Here is a 16,558-nt window from a genome sequence, read left to right on the forward strand (position 1 = left end):
CGTGGCTCGGTCGCATCTCGAGCCGCGGAATTACACATTCGACAGGATGTGTAGCTAAACGGAGATAGTCTTTAAATAGTCTCCAAAAACTCGTTTGCGGTATGCAAGTATAACCAAATGCGAAACCAGTCGATTGTGTCATCTACATGCGCGTCCAGGAACTATAAATAATTTGATAAGCTCGAAGTGCCCCTACGCGTTCGTTTACTAAAGTTTGATGAATCGGCAAACAGTTTGTTTCCATGAGCTCGTGACGTGACTCACTCGGCAAAGATCCTTGACTGCCCACCATTGACACTTATAGAGCCAAGGCGATGCGTAAGATTAACTGCAGGGCGACTGACTAGTTCGTGTCGTTCATCTGTGATATATGGTCCCAGCGTTGGTCGCGCACACTGAAACATCTTCGCTCTCTACGTACAAACGCACACACGAACATGCACTGCTGTGGAGACGGTACGAAAATTATACCCAAGTTGTTAGTTACTCGGAATGATTAATGATAATTGGTGTCCATTTCCTGCTAGTGTTATTCTGGAGTAACAAAGAATCGGAAAGTACATCGTAACCTGATAATTATTGTATCTGTCGTTCTTTAAATTACAAAACACCTTATAATTGAGGCACGCTTGAGGTAGTACGCACTATGTCAAATTAATTACCAGTATATTTAATTTATTTCAATTACACACTACACAGCGAGTAGACAGACATTTTTTAATTGTAAACAGACAAAAAAATAATAATTTAATTGCTCGATACGATAAAGTTTACGGACGTTGGGTAGGGAATGTGAACCGATTAGTTATCTGATAGATCGCGTTGTTAACGAGCATAACTCGAATCGTCATAGTTGTTTAATGCGAGTTAGAGACAATGGCAGCAGTATCGCACAGTCGGGACGATATCAGTAACGCAATCGAAGCGATCTTGGGTAAGGCGCCGCAGTCACGTAGCGGTCGGGCGATGGCGTGCGAGCCGCGGCGCGCGTGACGTCGCCGCGTCAGCTTCGAAAACATCGGAGCCGTTGAGAATCGATTTCATGTCTTTGAACCGCCTTTCAAAACCACTACTGTGCGCCTAATCGAGACTCTTAGCGCTGTGTACCCTTGAAACTTGGAATTGAAAATAAAATTGCTCTTCGACTGCGAACAGAAAAGCATAGCGGGGACTTCGAGATTGAATCTCGAAAGATTACTGAAGCGGTTATTATTATTATTAAATAATCTGAAAGTGGAAACTGCGTCCACTTTAGAGCGTTAAAGTAACGGCACATTACGTAGGTATGTTTGCTGAGTCTGATCTGCGCATAAATGTAAATGCAGCCTCTCGTTGCGAGCTTTGATGACCTCATCCGCTGAAGGAAGGTAAAACGAATGGGACGCGACCGATTTCCGCGACTGGTTCGAGCGTTTTGAAGGTCGTTTCCAATTTCCAGTAACTTTTAATTGCTAAACATTTTTTTAAGTTTCGATAAATCTGACACAATGATAAAATTAAGGGTAGTGAAAGGAGTCGACCGAGCCGAGCTTAAAAGGAAGGCCACTCTCGAATGACCCGGCGACGACGACGACGACGACGAGAACGAGTCGGCGAGGATTTGATACAGTAGTCACTCACTGCTCCCAATAAACGCGAAACTGCCTCTCGTCGCCGCGAGCCGCAATGTTAACTTAAACTTTGATTCAGTTTTTTCATCTCATCAACCGCAACCTCATTTCCAACGTCGTCTTGACAGGCTTCGTAATGATTGCAATTTATTGCATCGTTAGTGTCTATTAATGACAATACGAAATTTTCAATAAACGCGAGCCGCTGCACGCTCCTCGAGCAAATAAAGGTGATCTTAATGATCAGGCAGCGTCACGATCTCGCTGGATCTTGGGCTTAGGTGGCGTTTGATAAATGCACTTATAATTGCCAATGACGTCGTTCTCTCTGCACGGTGTATGAACGAGTATAGATGTATGGTATAATTTTGGATTTGGAGAGATAGCCGCGTAGGTCCATAGCGTGCCGACACGAATGCGTGAACAATGCCAGTAGGATGCGCGCGCAGCCCGCGCAGTGTTTACGTCGCAAGTATTTCGGTACCGGAACCAAAGCCCGCGCTATCGCTAGCCAAAAATCCGAGCGAAATAATCAGATCAAGGTGGAATCGTCCAAACCGAACGTTTATAATGCTTTCTACATTATAATCGTTTTAGCCTCAATTATGTACAGTGTTCCGCTATGCCACCTCGAAAAAAAATACCGAAAACTTCATTGAAACACATGAAAAGCGCTAACGACTGCGTCTCCGCAGTCACGAGGCGCTTTAATTGTGTCTCGTTTTATTCGGACGTTCAAATTATTCACTTCACTTGTTGTATTAATATGTGTATTTTATGTAATTGCTTCAAAACCTGCTTTAATGAGTATTATCTGTACGTAACGCGTCGCCGACTCGATTTATAACGTCGGATCGGAAGCCTCGTGTGATTAAACTTTCTGATGTTTGTCTGCTTGCCGCGTGTTCAGTTTTTTCATATCGAGGTAATTAGGTTTTTTGCTACCGATATTTAATAGTAGCTTAAATATACTTGGCCGACAATTAGCATGCAAATGGCTCCCGAGCCACCGACACAAATATGAATTCGAGGTCTTGGAACAAAAAATTATCATATTTTGGAATCTGTTGCAAATGAATTCCTCGATACCTACTACGTTTAATATTATTTCGTTACATTACGCTCTTAATGACACGATTCTCGCAAATAATATGTAAATGTTTGGACTGTTACGTCGTTATTTTAATACGAAACCGTTTTATTCGGTTAAATGCTTATAATATATCATATTCGGCTTATTATGTTATGAGTTTTGGTACGTCAAAAATGTAATAACTTGTCAAAACAACACATAATACCGTGTTAGACTAATTTATGGCAGCCTCGCGTCGCGGCGGAGCGTGCACGTGTAATAAAATAACAACAGCGACGCGTCGAACTTTTAAATCATTATTCAAAAGCTGGCACTCGATAACTATTGATATGGACCGTGAAATAAAAACTATTATTCAATATCATAACAGAAATGTTATCATCGAAGTTGTTTATGTGTAAACAATAGTGAAAGCAATATGTAGAGAAACTGTTTTCGGTGCCAGAGATAATATAGAGAGGTTACATATGTTTTAATTAATATTATTTTACTTGTTTCGTCGAATTCATAACCGTAGTGGTTAATTAAGAGCACATTTCGCTTGATAAATGATTTTCATGATTTGTATGCGAGTGAAATCGGAAAAGTTTGTATCAGGGTACGACAAGAAATAAAACTTCATGAGTACGAGAGTAAATTAATAATTAATCCTAAGCCCTTGCGCGGGCTGAATATCTTGTGGGACTGGTGGTCGAAAGCCGGGCCTGAACTGTACATCGAAGGAACCGAGACATTTACGACGACCAATTTGTAGCAAAAAACATTGTGAGAGATACAATACCTAATGGAATTATGGCCGGCGCTCACCGAGGCACAGTCAGACAGTTTTTTTTTAAATGTAGCTTTCGTTACGGTCGCGCTGGACCATTAAGTGTTCAGAAATGTTGAAAAGTGATGACAAACAAAATCTAGTTTGAAATCTAAACTGAATTTGCACGCTGCGCAAAGACAGACTGTAATCTAACGAACCCGGAATCAATTCTGAGAATCTGCGGTGTAAAGTCTTTGTTAAATTATAAATATTCTTAAGAATTTCGCAAATCTTATAAAAGATTAAAATATCTCATGCCTCTGTTAATAAGCTGTAATTAATTTCATTGTTAATCCAAAATGATTTTTTTCTCGCAAATCGTAGTTGACTTTGAATTGATGTGCTACTGAGAACCGCGATCGCCGAGATTAATTGTTTTCAAACAAATTAAGCGTTTATGCATATAATTGAACGTAAGATATACTTTTATAGCAGTGTTAATATTATGTGCGAAAGTTAGTTTGCTCGTTAATCCCCCTTTAATCTACCGACGGGCTAACGGATTGACTTGATTTCCATAGAGATAGTTTATATGCTGAAGTGGGCTACAAAGGCCAGTTTGTAGCCCAAAAATGTAAACCTGAATAAAGGGGAAGGAACATGAAATGAATCTCTACAATGAGTAATTTTTTCGAGACTACATTTTGTAACATTTAAATTTCAAAATATGTACCGAATTATTAATTAAGTCAAAGTCAGTTCTATAAAACTTGATATGTTTTAAAGATATTTCGACGGGCGTTGATATTGTTTGAAGAATTAATCGTCTGATAGAACAAAGTCACCGTTTATATCTCAAACTCATGTTATATATAATGTTACATCGGGATCGATCCTGTACACCTTTATTTCCTTTATATAATAACTGAGACCAATTGGCCAACGATGTAAAACATCGTCAACGCACATAAGCGTCTCTGCTAACACAGATGAGCGCTGTATTCCCTCTCTCATAATTCTATTTAACAGCATTCGAGAGCATGTTAGTTTTATTGTCCTCTTCGTTGACTTGTTTTTTTATAGAGACAGCACGGGCAATGGATAGTATAATTTTGTGCAACACTGCCTCGTTGGCTAGTAGCTTATAAGACTGTCGATCCTGAGGTCGTAAGTTCGATTCCTGTTTAGACCGACAAAAGTTATTGAGTTTTTCGGTCAGGGTGCGAGAAAGCATGTAAAACCGCTAGTTCCCGTGTCTGATATTAAAATCGTACCGTTCCTATCGGATTCCGACAGTGAAGGAGTGCTGCACCCGTTAGCGCAGACACTTGCGCACTACAGTGTCTACTGCACAGACTGGCTATTCAATTTTGTAATCATGTCAATATCGGTCATCGTAAGATATTCCATAATTTCCATTAGTGTCCCGAAGTCTTGCTCTGGATATTGTATCATTGTAAGTAATTAAAACGTATCGTGATATTTTCCAGCATGGAGATCAAAGTGGAGGGCGTGCTGGACGGCGGGCTGGCCGTGCGGCCCGTCAAGGAGCGCAAGAAGCACGACCGGTTCAACGGCATGAGCGAGGAGGAGGTGTCGCGCCGCACGCTGCCCGACCACCTCGCCGAGAACCTCGACATCATCATTGTGAGTACGATCGCACAACGACTATACCCCCCCTCCCTCCCCTACACGTCCACACTCACACACGAACACACTGATTGCAATAGATCAGATATTTATCGTTAGCTCTGAAGTCTTGCTATTAAGATATATGTAACTCACCAGGTTTGCTCATACGGTCACTAATCCAATTTTATATAGTTTACTAACCTAACACGTATTTGGCAGAATTTACAAACTAGCCGAGGTCACTGAACTCCAAATTACAATTTTTCCTGATATTATTTCACTCCAATGCCTCTAACTAATGGTACACTAACACGACTACGAAAAAATATACCGTTAATTAATAAAATTATTTTAATACTGCGCCGTACATTGAGCTCATGAGCTGAGATAGTCCAGTAGATGGACACGTAGATCTCAATGAAAGATCACGTGCCCCGTTTTGGAAAACATCGCTAGGAAAAGTGCTCGTGTCAGACAAGTCCTAACAAACATAATATGTGTACCGCCGTAGAGTGGAGAGCCGAGCTCCAACACTCTCCGCCAGACAGGGACGCGTGTGGGTTTCCTCGCGATGTTTTCCTTGACTACCAAACGTGAGGCGAATAAATACACAATAGGCACTCGTCCGGGTTTGAGCTGTGACCTTCGGTTAACATCCACGTTTTTCAATTTACTTAGATATGTCGTTTTTAAGCATATACGTAGTAGTATGGACTGATTATATGAGTTGATTCCGTATAGTTGAGGAAGCAGACGGGAGCTCAAAGTACATCACTAAAAGCGTCACATCGGTGGCCTCGAACAAACCTCGGCGTTATCATTGCGAGTGCGATCACGCTTTCCTGCTGTACTAATTAGTCCCGCTGCTTGTCTTGTTTCATAAATATTTTATGGAACATAATTTTGTATTAATAATAAATTCGTATTTATTTAATTTAAGGATTAATATAAGATTTACACAAATTAACAAAGTTAACCTGGTGGGAGAACTTTTGTTCAAGTCGTCTGGATATACTATGTTGTGTTTCCACTCGAAGGAAACCCACTTTAAACTTATTATTAACAGAAAGTAGTAGAAGATCTTAAGATCATATTTATATATTGAAGCATATAAAATAGTTAAAAGGAAAATCATCCTTTCGACACAATGACTTCAAAAACGTACACTACCCCTCCCACGGCTGCCACTACCGGCACTAACCCCGCGCCTCGCCCCGCAGATCGGCATCAACCCGGGCCTGTTCGCGGCCTACAAGGGGCACCACTACGCGGGCCCCGGGAACCACTTCTGGAAGTGCCTCTACCTGTCCGGCCTCACGCGCGAGCAGATGAGCGCCGACGAGGACTACAAGGTGAGCGCCTGCGACCGCACATCATACTTTGTTATATCGTAGGGTGTGTGTATGTATGTGAGAGAATGAGAGAAGTACTACAGAGATCATTAATAGTTGCGTTAGTTCAGATATGGGTTCATATAATATTTGATGTGATTTCAATTTGTGATAACGAGCTAATTTCAGCGGAAAATAGCCCACTTTTCGCGCTCGTGTGATTTATTTACTTGTAACACAAGCATGTTGCTTATTAAGTTTACTGATCGAGCCGCAGCTCTGGCTTTGAGTAGTCGCTGCAGAAGAATCCTTCCTCAGCCTCACCAAACGCATTTTCACTTTAGTGTTATCGTGAGTATTATCAATAGCTTCATGATCGTTTCGTGACGCTTCCGCGCACTCGAGATGCCCAGAGATAAGCTCTTAATATCTCAGTGAGTATACGATACGTTTCGAGTCGAAACCGAATTTAGGCCATCGCTAAACAATATACAATATTTAGACAAATGGCTGAGTTTAATGCAGTTAAGATTGTACGATATTTTTCATTTTCCAATATTCGCGACGCGTTGTTTATATTGACTCGACTGATATATTGCACGGCGAGTCTCGATTCGCAGTCTAATGGAAATTGCTCTTCGATAACTTCTGGTTACTGGATAATTGTTTTAGTACATTTCGAAGTAATTTTTTTAATAATTGATGATGACGATGGAAATAGCGCTTCGAGCTTGGTGCGAAAGATGCAGCGGAGAATAACACTCATTGAATTTGAGATTTTTATTTATAGCTGTTGACTTGTATTGAAGTGCTTACAATTGCTTCGTAGTGTATATTATATTTTAATTGCATAATCCGCCAAAAAATCTAGTTATTTGAGGACTAACTTTTGCATTTTAATGATGGTTTTATCATACTCCTGCAATTTCAATTTGATAAATGTTCGGAATGGAATTCAAAATTTACAGAAACCGATAATTTTTTAAGATGTATTTTTGTTATTTGTAAACATCTTGCATGTTTCAAGACTGGTCGTGTTTCCGTGTAATGATCTTAATTCCTTATCTTCATAATAAAACACTTTTTACCGTACACAAAAAGTTAGTAATTAAATACGAGAGGCAGGGAAGGCGACGACTTATGCTCTCGGAAACGAGAAGGGTAAGACCTCGGCTAGGTTAATACACCCAGGTTTGAGAATCGTGACAAATACAAATATTTGCTTCGGGTAAGATCTAAACTGAGTAATTTTTCTTATGAGAAATGATAGTATCCTGTCGCTACTACATTTTTAATAAAACGGTGAAAGGAGAAATTATTTATTTTATTTTCAAAGCTTCGATAAAAATTTGGCTGACTTTCAGAACGAAATTTTTTCGCGAATCCATAATGATGGTCATAGATTTTTAGACTCGATGATGGCATCGCGTCTACTTGAGACAAATTATTATTTATTCATGTTACTCTTAGTTGGAACAGGCTCTCATAGGCCTTCTTGAATTATGTCATGTTCGGTAGGAATCCTAAAGAACATCAGTAAATACCTATATGGAAATAAATACTGTTTTTTTTTTCAATTTGTTTTTGTTTGTAAGGCCCGACTAACAGGCAAAGTCATCAAATAATTTAGATGATAATAATGTTCTTTATCACAAAATATTTTTCCGCAAAACTACGTCATAAATTTGGTATGATGTCCGCCAGGTGTTTGGAACAGAGAAATAATACATAAGTGCAATACGTCGCACCTTCAATATTTGATTGAAAGATAATTGCCAGTGCAATTACTTTTAAATGCTAACTAACAGTTATAATATCTATACACACTTATTGATTGATTATACTGTTGATCGAGTTGTCCGTCACGAGTTACAATTTAACTTACAATAGGTGTTAAATAATGTTTTACGATGCTCCCGTTCCAGCTGCTGAACTTCGGTATAGGTTTCACGAACATGGTGTCGCGACCCACCAAGGGCTCGGCGGACCTCACGCGGAGAGAGATCAAGGAGGGCTCCGCCATTTTATTGGAGAAGCTACAGACCTTCCGGCCGAAGGTGGCCGTTTTTAACGGAAAACTCATATACGAGGTGTTCTCGGGGAAAAAAGACTTTTGTTTTGGCAAACAACCCGACACCATCGCCGGAACTAACACGGTGAGGATATTTTATGTTTCCATGAACGCACCCCGACGTCGCGCAATTAAAATACGGGCTTAGTCTCACACTATTCGAATATGCAAATATTATAAATATTATAAATATTGGACAACATCAAATACATTACTCTGATCCCAATGTAAGTAGCTAAAGCACTTGTGTTATGGAAAATCAGAAATAACGACGGTACCACAAACACTCAGACCCAAAACAACTAGACAAGACCCCAAACATAGAAGACTAATTAATTTTCTACATCGAATCGGCCGGGAATCGAACCCGGGACCTCGGAGTAGCGTACCTATGAAAACCGGTGTACACACCACTCGACCACGGAGGTCGTCATACACTATTTTTTTTTTTAAGTTTTAATACCTTTACTAGGGAGTACTAATACTCCTACTCACCCCTCCGAGTAAAATTAGAGCCTGAGCTAGGAGTAACGTAAGGCCGCCGCCCGCAGTACATGTGGGTGATGCCGTCGTCGTCGGCGCGCTGCGCGCAGCTGCCGCGCGCGGCCGACAAGGTGCCGTTCTACGCGGCGCTCAAGAAGTTCCGCGACTACCTCAACGGGCTCGTGGCGCACGTCGACGAGGCCGAGCTCGTGTTCCCCGACAACACGTCGCGCCGCCCGCACGAGGAGATGGAGATCCGCAGGTACGCGCCCCCCTCGCGCCGCGCCCCGCCCCCCCGCCGCCGCCCGCGCGGGCCCCGCTCGATGACTCGTAAACGACAGATTAAAAATATTGCACCAAAGCGAGTCCACTTCCAGGCTGACGATGGAGCCCGAGCCGGGCGACACCATCATCCTCGAGGACGGCACGGAGGTGCCGCTCAAGAAGAAGAGGGGCAGGCCCAAGAAGGTGAAGTTGGAGAACGGCGAGACCGCGCCGCCCGCGCCGCGCCAGCCGCGCCCGCCGCGCCCGCCGCCCGCGCTCGACGCCGCCGGCGACAACCCGCCCAAGAAGAAGCGCGGCCGGCCCAAGAAGATACGCCCCGAGGAGCAGCAGTTTCTGCTGCAGCAGCAGCAGCAGCAACAACAACAGCAGCAGCAGCAGCAGCAACAGCAACAAGTAAGGATCGTTGCTTGAGATTGCTAAACTTTATTTTTATAACTAAAGATATCTCTCTCTAAGATTAAGAATCATGTTTGTCTTCAGCAGTCGAACTCGATGCTCCAACCGCAGCTGTCGTCGATGTCGCAGCTGCCACACGAGCAGTTCCTGCACTCGTCGGGCGGGGACTTCCCCTCGCAGATGTCGTCCCCGCTGGGCGGCGCCGTCATGTACGGGGTGCAGCACCAGCAGCAGCTGTCGGACGGCTCGCCTTACTACCAGCCTAATAATTCAGGTAAACTCTTAATTATATATGTTTTTATTTATATATTATAATTTAAAACGATAGTCTGCATATTCCATTCCTTTTGCACTTTTAAATAACAATTTTCGGGTATGTGGCTAGACCCAGCCGCACGTTGAGTTTGTCAAACAATTGTTAAGCAATAAATCTCCTCGCCGCCGCAGAATGCTGGACAAATAACAACTCGTTGAAGTTGCTTTCCTGTTCTCTTTGTGTTTTCTGTCTAACCTAACTCCGAAGAAAATATGTCAGGTTCATATCGCCTATAGATTTACATTTTGTCTGTGCTCGTCAAAGATTGTTTCATATCATACAATATCGTACCTCACTTAAATACAAAGCTAAAGCTTGGCGTCTTGTGAATAATTTGTCACGCCTTCTTTAGTAATAGAAAGCGTCCGTTTCAATGTAATTCATATATATTCATATATATTCTACATCTGGGATATCATTTGCGTGTTCACTTATCATGGAATCCGTCCCATATGAAGTCTTTTAGAGTTATTTCTACATCTTTGAACTTGATTATAATATGTTTGATACTCTGCAGTTCAGCTTTACTTTGTGCTTTACTTCATCAAGTATAATATTTTTTGCAAATAAATTTCATCATATTATTCTTATTTGAGTTTTCTACAAATCAGCCATTTTTTGCGTGAATTAGTGATCCTTCGCAACAGGGCCGTAGCCAGGATTTCATTTCGGGAGGGGTTCGATCTCCAGAAAAGCAAAAGTACCACGTTTATTTTAAAATGAGCATAAATATATCAAAACTTTAAATAATTTATAGAAATTTATTTAAAAGACAACCGACGACTTTTTTATTATATAGGGGGCAAGCGAGCTGGAGGCTGACCCGATGGAAAGTGATTACCACCGCCCATAGACATTTTCAACACCGGGGGGCTTGCAGGTGCGTGGCGGGCCTTTAAGGTAGGAGTACGCTCCTTTTTTTAAGGTTCCCAAATCATATCGGTTCGGAAAAACCGCCGGCGAAAGCTGGTTCCACAGAGTGGTTGTGCGAGGTAACTTTGAATTTTGAAGAGATATCCGAAGATGAAATTCGGCAACCGGGATTAATGCGAACATTCCTCGTGAAAAATTCGGTAGAAGATGCAGAGTGATCCAACATCTCTATGCAAAACGAACGGATCAAGCAGGTCGGAAAGGGTTTGATCGTCGATAATTCGAGCCGCTCTGCATTGGATACGGTCAAATGGAAAGATGCTTCTGAAGAACACAAGGGTGAGAGCAGTACTGTGGGGGAGAATTTACGCCATGTATAAGCTTAGGCGATGGGCCGACATGAAATACTGTCTTGCCTTGCTGTGCACATCGAGCTTTTTTATGCCAATTTGGCTTTGCGTTTCCATTTGCTGCGGATCTGAACGAGGCTCGAATATCCACGCCAAGTATTCTGATACTAGCTTTGGCGGCTATCGTAATGTTTTGAAATCGTGGAGATACGACAAAACATAATTTTTCAGCGGTAAAAGCGCAAATTTATGTCTTTTTGGGGTTTAGCCGGTCCCAGCCCGAGGCTTTGTTTAATAAAGACACGATTTCACACTCAATTTGTTCCGGTTTTCTTCGACGTTTTCCGGAGAAATATTAGCCCAGTTGGTGTATGAGGTTTCTACGGTGCTCTCGTCTACATAGCAGTGAATGTTACAGATTTGTAACAAGTCATTGATATTAAAAAAAAAAACAGAGTGGGTGATAGAACGCAGGCTTCTGGAACACGAGCATTGACGAATTTTGTATCAGAGCATGTACCATAGACAACGATTTTAATGCTCCAATCTGCCAAAAAGGTGATAATCCAACTGCATAATTTTCCGTGATGCCCGTAGGAAGAGAGCTTCGAAATATGTTCTTTGTGCCATACGCAATCGAAAGCTTTCGCTATGTCCACAATGCCTCCCGCTTGCTTTCAACTGCTTACGCCTATCTGAGCGAGTAAGGTAAACTAGAAGATCAACGGCTGAACGACCCCGCAATACCGTAGAAGCTGGCAGTTTATAATTGACTCTACTTGAAAATCAAAGAGGTGATCTTTATAGGCCTAAAATTGGAGGTGTCTGAGCGATTGCCCTATTTAGGGCAGGAACGGATGCACCAAATTAATATTCTAGGAGTTCAGCTGCTTTGGTAGTCGGCGATTATTCGGCAAAGAGTGCCGACTATCCAGTTTCTATCTTTATATATATTCTCAATAAAATATATACAGAATTAATCGGAAATTTTACAATCTGTCTTACACATTTCTCAAATTTAAAGGTTTATCCTCCTCAGTATCTAAAATTACTAACATGACATTATGACTTAAAAAAATAGTATCTTAATAAAATGTAAACTATATGATTATTATTGCCTCTAGTCCTTACGTAAAATAATTCATTTTGTTTAGATTTACTGTCGTATCTAGTCTTAGGGTTTTTGAAGAAACCAATAAATACTTACGTTTTGATTATTTAATTAGCGCAAAATATGTTTTAGATGGTACGATAACCGCGACTTTTCTTGACTTAGCAAAAAATTTCGGGGGGGGTTTGAACCCCCAAAACCCTCCCCCTGTCTACGGCCATGCTTCGCAATGTCCATAGTTGCTATAGATTTTGATGTCCCGTTCGTGGTCGTTCTGACTCGGAAACTTTCAATTGCCAGGTTTTGAAGCATATTTATTCTGCCTTTTTACCACTTCCAGAAAATAATATTAATTTATTTTCTATACATGTTCAAATCATATTAGACCGTAAGTTTTGGGCCACTGAAATAGTATTAGTAGTTCAGCTAAAGACTTTAGGTTCATCCTGTTTAATTGACTTTTCTTTTCGATGGGATTTGATGACCTGACTTCCTGAAAAATGAATTGTGTAATTCTTGTGCTTTATGTGTCGTCAATACATGTTGTCATTGTGTTTAAACATTTCCTTAAGACAAAGGGTGTGTTGTAATTTTTGTGCTATGCAGGTGCTTTCTTTTTGATGGATTTTGGTGATGAAAAGTAATATCTTGAGTTGAGTACTGCGTTCTAAAATATGTTCTTCTTGGGTTGGTTTTCTGCTAGGTTATATATAGTCTTGAAACAATATTTTGGAATAATTGTAGTTTATATTATTATACATTCGGTTTGAAAACGCATTATTCATGTCTTTTCGGTCTCTATTATTGTATTGGCCAAAATTGACGAATGAAATATTGCATGAAATGATTTTTTTAACATCTTTTCCATATATTTTTAATTAAATAATCCTTAGGATTAAGATTAATATAGTCTTTTATTAATTATATATATGTACTAATGTGAATCCAATGTACAGTAATAATAATAAACAAAACATGTCCCTCAGCAGTCGACGGCTTCCGAGCGACTTCGGACATCGGTTTCGGTTCGAGTTCCTTCGAAGACCGATACGGCCGCGAAGTAGGCTCTAGAACGAATATAAGCGCTAGTCCGTCGCCAGGGAGCGGGCTGGAGTCCCCGCTGGAGGTGGGCGGCGCGCTGCTGTCGCGCGGCTACGCGTCGCCCGGCGCCTACGCGGCCTCCCCGCGCCACTACGCGTCGCCGCGCTCGCAGCCCTACTCGCCCGGCCCGCAGCGCCTGGCCGCCACGCCGCAGCCGCAGCCGCAGTTCCCCGCCAGCCCGGCCGCCTTCTCCGCGCCCTCCCCGCCGCGCGCCGGCTACGGCTCGCCCGGCGTGGCGGCGCGCGGCTTCGCGGCGCGCTCGCCGCTCTACGCCAGCAGCCCCGCCGCCTACCGCCAGCAGCCCAGCCCCGCCGCGCAGCCGCAGCCGCGCTTCAGCCACGAGCCGCTGGCCCTGGCCGGCTTCGCGCGCTCGCCCGCGCCGGCCGGCGGCGGCGTGGTGGGCGGCGCCAGCACGCCCTTCCCCGCCGCGTCGCCCGCGGGCGCGGCGCTGCACTCGTACACGCCGTCGCCGGCGCACACGCCGTACAGCCAGCACTCGTCGCCGGCGCCGGCGCCGCTCACGCCCGCCTACTCGGACGCGCACCACTTCGCGGGCGGCGCGGGCGCGGGCGGCGCGGGGGGCGCGGGCGCGTACGGCGCCGAGCTGTCCAGCGAGATCGGCGCCGCCATCTCGTCGCCGGGGCCCGTGTCGCCCGGCATGGCGGCGCTGGACTTCGAGCCGCCGCGCGACGACAACAGCCCCATGGGCAGCACCGACATGCACCCCGGCAGCAACAGCAACTCCTCGCTCTCCGACTACAACAAGGTGCCGTCTGCGACCACCGCGCTGCTATGTGCCAAAACGATTTATCTTCTCGTATATCGTTTAAATTTTCTTGTAATTAATAATACTTGAATTTTTAAGTGTAATTCCAATCCTGGTTATTTTAATATGACAGCACGGTTAAATAAGTATGAGTCACTGAGTATTTTTTACCGAAGTGGATTAGAACGCGCCATTTCTCTGTCAGCAGCAAAGCAATCCTGGCGGCGCGGAGCTGTCTCCCGGCGTGTCCGTGGGCGGGGGCGTGGGCGTGGGCGTGTCCGTGGGCGCCAGCCCCTTTGGCTCAACGCTCTACGACGGAGAGGCGCGTCTGCAGTCCGAGTACTACTCGCAGGAACAAGGTCGATATAGAAACCCCTATACAATGCCTCGTTTATTGATGTATGCAAAGTCACAGATACACTTATTATAATTTTTAAGGTGAAAAATACAATATATTTAATATACACCGAGCAGCACAAAAAACTATGCTGAAATTAGTCATGCAATAAAACTTTCAGTATCATGACAATATTTTGTATATTATTTTGGTATATGTAGTAATGTAGATTAGGAATATATAATATTATATGAATAATGTTGATAAATTCTGCTAAACTACAAAACTATACTCAGATTTGTTGTTCCAAAATTTTGTTGATTGCTGGATTTGTCTAAATTGTGGTTTGGATCTGTTGGGTACCTGATTAGAGGGTGAGTGTACTACAGGCACAAGGCACATAATATCTTATGTACCAAGGAAGGCGGCGTACTGGTGATGCAAGGAGTAGTTAAGATTTCTTTCAGCGCTATTGACACCATATAGACCTATGTGTTGGTGAGATCACGTGTGTGTATATATAATAAAATTATTCATTTGTAAGCCCACCTAAATGTTTGATTTTGAAGTTGTTTATGTTGTTCAACTAAATTGAATTCAATACATTGTTTTCTAAGTAGAAGAGAAATTTAAATTTTTTTTAGGTATTAGATATTCTAAATTACTTATCAGATTTGAATATCTTCATAATTATTATATATTAAAATCTGATTTTTAACCATTTATGTTGCAGGCAACGGTGTAGGAGACAGTCCCCGGTTAGACCAGCTACATCAGCATCCCTCCATGTATCCTAGCAATTTTAATAGGTATAATATATACGTTTACTTGCTTGCTTGCTACTTTATGCATTGTAGATGTTGCGAGTTAAAGGAATTGCTTAGATGTGTTTCTTTCTGGACCACTTCCTCCTTTCAGAGTATAAAGATATTTCTCAAAACATACGTAGATATGAATGACGTAGATAACATTTACACTGTCGTGTTGCAGGTCGACGCCGACGGGCGACAGCGACTCGGGCTTCGCGCGCACCGCCTTCCGCGGCGACCACCACCCGCCGCCCGCCGGTACCGCCCCCGCGCCCCCCGCTTACCCCGCGCCCCCGCGCCCCCTCACGGCACTCGAGACTTGACATCTTCCGTCCCACGCTCGATAGCGACTTTCCGCTCTCGATGTCTATATAATAATCTGATAAAAAAGCGTCTGTTACTACTATCCCACTGCTAGACAAAGACTACATTAATATACCATGCTACTCTAATGCGAGGTGGGTATACAATACGCATGTGGCAAAATATCGTACGATACAGGCTGTGGAATCCTTGCAATGTTTTGTATTCGCCGCTGAGGAGATGAATCAAAGCAATAAGGCACAAAAATAATTGATGCTCAATCACTTGGCCGTCTCAGCCTCTATTTATATAGACTGTGTTTGAGATTTATTCTCAAAAGATTTATTTTCTATTAAAAAAAATCTGAAGTAAGAAATCATATCAAATAATATGTGAGCTAAGAAGTAATAGGTCTTAATGCATCGGGGTCTCGCGCGCAGGTTCGCCGAGCGAGTACGGCAGCGCCGGCGGCGGCGAGTCCGGGCCCGGCACGCCCAAGAGCAAGTCGCAGGACGTGGCGTCCAAGTCGCTGTCGGGGCTGGAGTCGCTCGTGGACCAGATCCCGTCCATCGCGGACGGGCCCAGCGCGGGCGCGGCGGCCGAGCAGGGCGCGCCGCCCGTGCCCGCGCTGCCCGACTACGCGCCCGCGCTGTACCCGCCCTACCCGGCCTACGGCGCGCCCGCCTACGGCAACAACGGCTACGGCGGGCCCTTCGTGGGCTACGGCGGCGGCTGGGGCACGCAGCTCATGCGGCCGGCGCCCGGCTACCTGCCCGACTGGCAGTACGGCTACGCGCCCGGCGTGCCGCCCGCCTACGCGCCCTACAACTCGCCGTACTACAACGGCTACGCGGGCCCGCCGCCGGCGCACCACCAGCAGGTGCGCGCCCGCCGCCCGTAGCGCCGCCCGTAGCGCCGCCCGTAGCGCGGCCTGACGCTC

The 16,558-nt window shown here is 43.9% G+C and overlaps 1 protein-coding gene across 9 annotated transcripts in view; it reads left to right on the plus strand.

The window, feature by feature from the left end:
• Window positions 1-16,558, plus strand: part of LOC124540547 (atrophin-1-like) — a 39,545-nt gene that overhangs the window by 19,179 nt on the left and 3,808 nt on the right. For 2 of the 9 annotated variants that reach the window (XM_047118203.1, XM_047118208.1), the window contains exons 3-13: window positions 4,945-5,101; window positions 6,307-6,438; window positions 8,343-8,573; window positions 9,040-9,233; window positions 9,334-9,649; window positions 9,737-9,926; window positions 13,289-14,169; window positions 14,375-14,528; window positions 15,240-15,315; window positions 15,497-15,573; window positions 16,059-16,498. In XM_047118203.1, the coding sequence (XP_046974159.1) occupies window positions 4,945-5,101; window positions 6,307-6,438; window positions 8,343-8,573; window positions 9,040-9,233; window positions 9,334-9,649; window positions 9,737-9,926; window positions 13,289-14,169; window positions 14,375-14,528; window positions 15,240-15,315; window positions 15,497-15,573; window positions 16,059-16,498 (2,848 nt within the window). The remainder of the gene's footprint in view (window positions 1-4,944; window positions 5,102-6,306; window positions 6,439-8,342; window positions 8,574-9,039; window positions 9,234-9,333; window positions 9,650-9,736; window positions 9,927-13,288; window positions 14,170-14,374; window positions 14,529-15,239; window positions 15,316-15,496; window positions 15,574-16,058; window positions 16,499-16,558) is intronic. The other 7 variants (XM_047118205.1, XM_047118206.1, XM_047118204.1 and 4 more) reach the window with 7 other exon arrangements.

Source organism: Vanessa cardui, chromosome 25 (genome assembly GCF_905220365.1).
Source record: "Vanessa cardui chromosome 25, ilVanCard2.1, whole genome shotgun sequence".
NCBI lineage: Eukaryota > Metazoa > Arthropoda > Insecta > Lepidoptera > Nymphalidae > Vanessa > Vanessa cardui.